Genomic DNA, 957 nt, shown 5'->3' with positions numbered 1-957 from the left:
TAAAACATAAAATAAACTATTAAAATATAATTCTCATTATAAAACTGCATTTTTTACAGTACGGATTGATAATGCTTTCCTTTAATTTTGATTATTTTAAATTATATTATACATCTTAACAGGCAGTTAAAATTGTGATTGAACAATTCATGGAATATTACAAAGGTCAAGGAATGGATTTATATTGGAAGGAAAATTTCATCTGCCCAACTGAAAAAGATTATCATAGTCTAGCATTAAGAAGTAAATATTCATACTTTTGTAAGCTTCTGTATGTAAAGCGTATTACATATTTATGTATAATTTGAATGTTAATTAATTTTATAGAGAGTGGTTGGCTAATCGAATTGGTGGTAAAATTAATGAAACTATTTTCTACTTATGAAGAAGACGTTTTGTCGCTAGCAAGTACTCTAGGATTGTATCGCCAGATACATGATGATTATTGCAATTTACGGCACGATGAGGTAATCAATAATTTAATTAAATTACTTGAACCAAATTTAACAAAATTTATTGTTATTACAGGATACTAATGAAAACAGTTATTGCGATGATCTGACCGAAGGAAAAATGAGTTTCCTAATTATTCATGCGCTTAAAAACAATCCTGACGATAAAAAATTAATAAGTATCCTTTATCAAACATTATATTTAATATAAAATAAATAGATACTAAGTAACATATATTATTTCGTATTAAGTAGACAACAAGAAAATTAAATGGTAAATACATCTTTATTTTCAAAATTTTTCTAATAACAATTTTTATATAGCATTTGTATATCCTTAATAATAATTCAAGATATTTTGAAACAACGATCGAAAAATATTGAAGTAAAACGTTACTGCGTTAAAATATTAGAGAGTTACGGCTCATTTAAGTACACGAAAGATGTTCTTGATGAATTGGATAAAAAGATGAGAACCGAAATTGATCGTTTAGGTGGTAATCCG

At 25.9% G+C, this 957-nt stretch overlaps 1 protein-coding gene across 1 annotated transcript; it reads left to right on the top strand.

Annotated features, from left to right (window-relative positions):
- Window positions 1-127: 127 nt before the first annotated feature.
- LOC108722090 (geranylgeranyl pyrophosphate synthase-like) lies at window positions 128-954 on the top strand (the record flags this gene model as incomplete). Its single annotated transcript, XM_018447049.1, has 4 exons — window positions 128-243; window positions 328-467; window positions 529-631; window positions 806-954. Coding segments are annotated over exons 1-4 (486 nt in total), but the record flags the coding sequence as incomplete, so codon positions are not given.
- Between the last annotated feature and the right edge of the window lie 3 nt (window positions 955-957).

The sequence above is a fragment of the Mycetomoellerius zeteki genome, unplaced genomic scaffold, assembly GCF_001594055.1.
Source record: "Mycetomoellerius zeteki isolate Tzet28-1 unplaced genomic scaffold, Tzet1.0 C4352914, whole genome shotgun sequence".
Classification (NCBI taxonomy): domain Eukaryota; kingdom Metazoa; phylum Arthropoda; class Insecta; order Hymenoptera; family Formicidae; genus Mycetomoellerius; species Mycetomoellerius zeteki.
Note: the sequence above shows the minus strand (reverse complement) of the source record. Positions and strands in the feature narration are given on the sequence as shown.